The following is a 2900-nucleotide window of genomic DNA, read 5'->3' as shown; positions in this document are numbered from 1 at the left end:
GGCCGCTGCCCTTGGAGCCGGACGCCGCCAAGCAGGATCCGGCATCACGTGGCTCGGAGGAACGTGGGACTCAACCCGCACCCGAGCAGACGGAGATAACCCCGCCGAAGGAGGATTCCCATATTGGGAAGGAGGATGAGGTTTCTGACAGCTCGAAGGGTGCTCCCGTGTGCTCCCGGAGGCAGGGGGCCAAGAGGAAGTTCTCCCAGTCGGACGGCGCGCCGCAGGGCTCTGAGTCCGACGAGGATTCCGTGAGGACCTCCTCCAGTCAGCGGTCGCATGAGCAGAAGATCTCCAGCACGGAAAAAGAGAGAGATTCCAGACGGAGCTCCGCGTCCCTCCGTGGTGATGACCTGGGCAAGTCCTCGTCACGCTCCAGGTCGGACAGGGATGAGAAGTACTCGAGCTATTCGAAATCGGAGAGAGACTCGCGGTACTCGTCCTCCCGCTCCCGCTCGGACAGAGAGAGGAGGCGAAGCCGGTCTCATTCCCGTTCCCGCTCCGATCGCAGCTCCCGAACCAGCTCCTCCTACTCGAGGTCAGAGCGCTCGCATTACTACGACTCCGACCGCCGGTACCACCGGAGCTCTCCATACCGGGAACGGTCGCGCTACTCCCGGTCGTATGCGGACAGCCGGGCGCGGGAGAGCTCGGACTCGGAGGATGAGTACAGGAGGACACATTCCAGGTCCAGCGACTCCAGGCGTACGTCCTCCCATTCCTCCTCCTCCTACAGAGACTCGAGATCCTCTTACTCCAAGTCGGACAGGGACAGCAAAGTGGAGTCGTCTCACGCTGACGTGGACAGGCGAGGGAGGTCGTCTTCGAAAGCAGATCGAGATTCCAAAAGGACTTCTGAAAGTGAAGTATCCAAAAGGTGCTCTCCCCTCGATGAACTGGGCTATCGGAAGGGGACATCCCATTCCAAGCCCGACAGTAATGTGAATTCCTCCCGCTATAAATCCACCCCTTCCAAGGCCCCCGCACCAAAGCCTGATAAATTTAAGAGTTCTTTCTGTTGTACAGAATCGATTGAAGAAATCAAGTCCAAGTCTAATTCTCTAGATTTAGAGACCTCTTGTGTAAAGAACAATGAGATCAGGGTGTCCAGTGTGAAAAAGTTGGAAAGGGAAAAGACACTTTCTCCGTTAAATCAGTTCAACGATTCTCCCGCTTTGCCGAAGGCTGACGACTCCAAGGCGGGTTTGGCAAACTCAAAATCCAAGGAACTTGCAGCAAACGAAGGCCATGACAGTGTTAAGGAGCAAGAAATGTTCTTAAAGGCAAAGCACGATCCCTTAAGAACATGTTTCCCCACGGAATCGAGCGTGAATGGCTCCCCGGAGGGTCAGGATGAGGGTCTGGCAACCTCCAGTGCCTGCAAAGCAGAGGATGTGGCTGCATCCTCTGAACATGGCCCGGGTCCGTCAGAAGCATCACCTGCTGTCAAGACCAGCCCATCATATCCATTGCAATCCAATGGGTTTGAGAGCACGGATGTGTCCCAAGAAGAAGAGCTGGATGATTCCCGGGTGCAGTCCAGCGAGTGCAGCAGCCTGTTCCAGGAAGCGGAGGCTCCGGAGCCGCAGCAGCTGGAGGAAGCTGCCCCTCTCCCTGCCGTGAATGTAGATCCCACTAACACTGTCCTTAAGAAGCTGGATGAGGGGGCGACTCCGTGTGACAAAACCAAAGAACCTGTTTTTTGCTACATTTCCGACGATGCCACGCCTGGTTTGTACCACTCGGAAGTGGAAATCGAAGCGGAACCTACGGATTTGAAAGTGACATCCGAGACTTTCCTGGACGTGCAGGTGGAGCCGCAGACGGTGACGTGCGATTACGAGAGCACGGAGGATTCCCATTCCAAGTCTGCTGGGGAGGATGATCACGACCATCCTTCCCATAAAATCAGCCTGGCAGCGGAAAGCTCGAGCAGGGATTCCTCCCAGGATGGCTGTTCCCAGAGGCTCCGGTTGGATCATACCATGCCGGAGGAAAGCGTCTCTTCCAAGTGGGACGTGCCCCCGCCGGGTGTGTGCCAGGAGCCGCTCCAGCATTCGGAAGCTGAAGAGATGCTGGAGCTGGATGCTCAGCACGTTGATCTTGGCTCAGCAAAAGGCAAGTCGTCGTTCCAGAATGAACATTCCTACTATTCGGAAGTGCCGCTGGAGCACCGCGGCAGAGAGGTTGTGGAAGAAAGTGCTGTTTCCACCGAGGGAGCTGAGCTGGATGAGCTGAGGGTTCAGTGTCCCGGCGTATCAGCCGAGAGGGATGAGGGAAGCGAGCCCTCAGTGGCCTCGGCTTTTCCAGACGCTTTGTATCCCTCCTCTGATGTCATTGTCACTGCAGAGGACACGGAGATGGTGACCCAAGCTCCAACGTGCGACAGCAGCGGCAACGCCTCGGAATTCATTCCCACCGGCCACGACGATTATTCCGACATGGGGGACAGTGACAGCGAGGGGGACAGCGAGGACAGCGACACAGAGGACTCGGATTCCGATGATGGGACACCGCGGAAGAAGCTCCAGTCGGTCGTGGTGGTTCCCAAGAACTCCACCATAGCCATGGAGGAGAGCAGCCCGGGCTCCTCCCGGAGCAACCGGCGCTTCTCCGACCATTGGGATGATGAGCGGCCCGAGCCCAGCAGGCCCTACTATGAGGAGAGGTCAGAAAATATGGGGAGTAAAGGTGGTCCCCAGGTGGAGAGCAGGTGTTCTCCCAGAGGGATGGAGAAGAGTCTGGCAACCTCCACGGAGCTGAGCAGGAAGGAGCCGGAGGAGCTGCGGGCGGATCCGTGCCAGGCCCAGAGCGACGGCGTGGACAGCACGAGCCAGGCGGACCTGACGGCCGATTGCCACGGCAAAGCCGGCGCGGAGGAGAGGATGGGGCGGCCCGGC

At 58.0% G+C, this 2900-nt stretch overlaps 1 protein-coding gene across 1 annotated transcript in view; it reads left to right on the top strand.

Annotated features, from left to right (window-relative positions):
- The window catches only part of SETD2 (SET domain containing 2, histone lysine methyltransferase), a 40508-nt gene that overhangs the window by 3902 nt on the left and 33706 nt on the right, over window positions 1-2900 (top strand). Inside the window, exon 3 of the mRNA XM_031062808.1 lies at window positions 3-2891. Coding sequence (XP_030918668.1) covers window positions 3-2891 — 2889 coding nt within the window. The remainder of the gene's footprint in view (window positions 1-2; window positions 2892-2900) is intronic.

This window comes from Geospiza fortis, unplaced genomic scaffold, assembly GCF_000277835.1.
Source record: "Geospiza fortis unplaced genomic scaffold, GeoFor_1.0 scaffold178, whole genome shotgun sequence".
NCBI classification, from domain to species: domain Eukaryota; kingdom Metazoa; phylum Chordata; class Aves; order Passeriformes; family Thraupidae; genus Geospiza; species Geospiza fortis.
The sequence above is the reverse complement of the archived record's forward strand: the minus strand, read 5'-3'. Positions and strand labels throughout refer to the sequence as shown.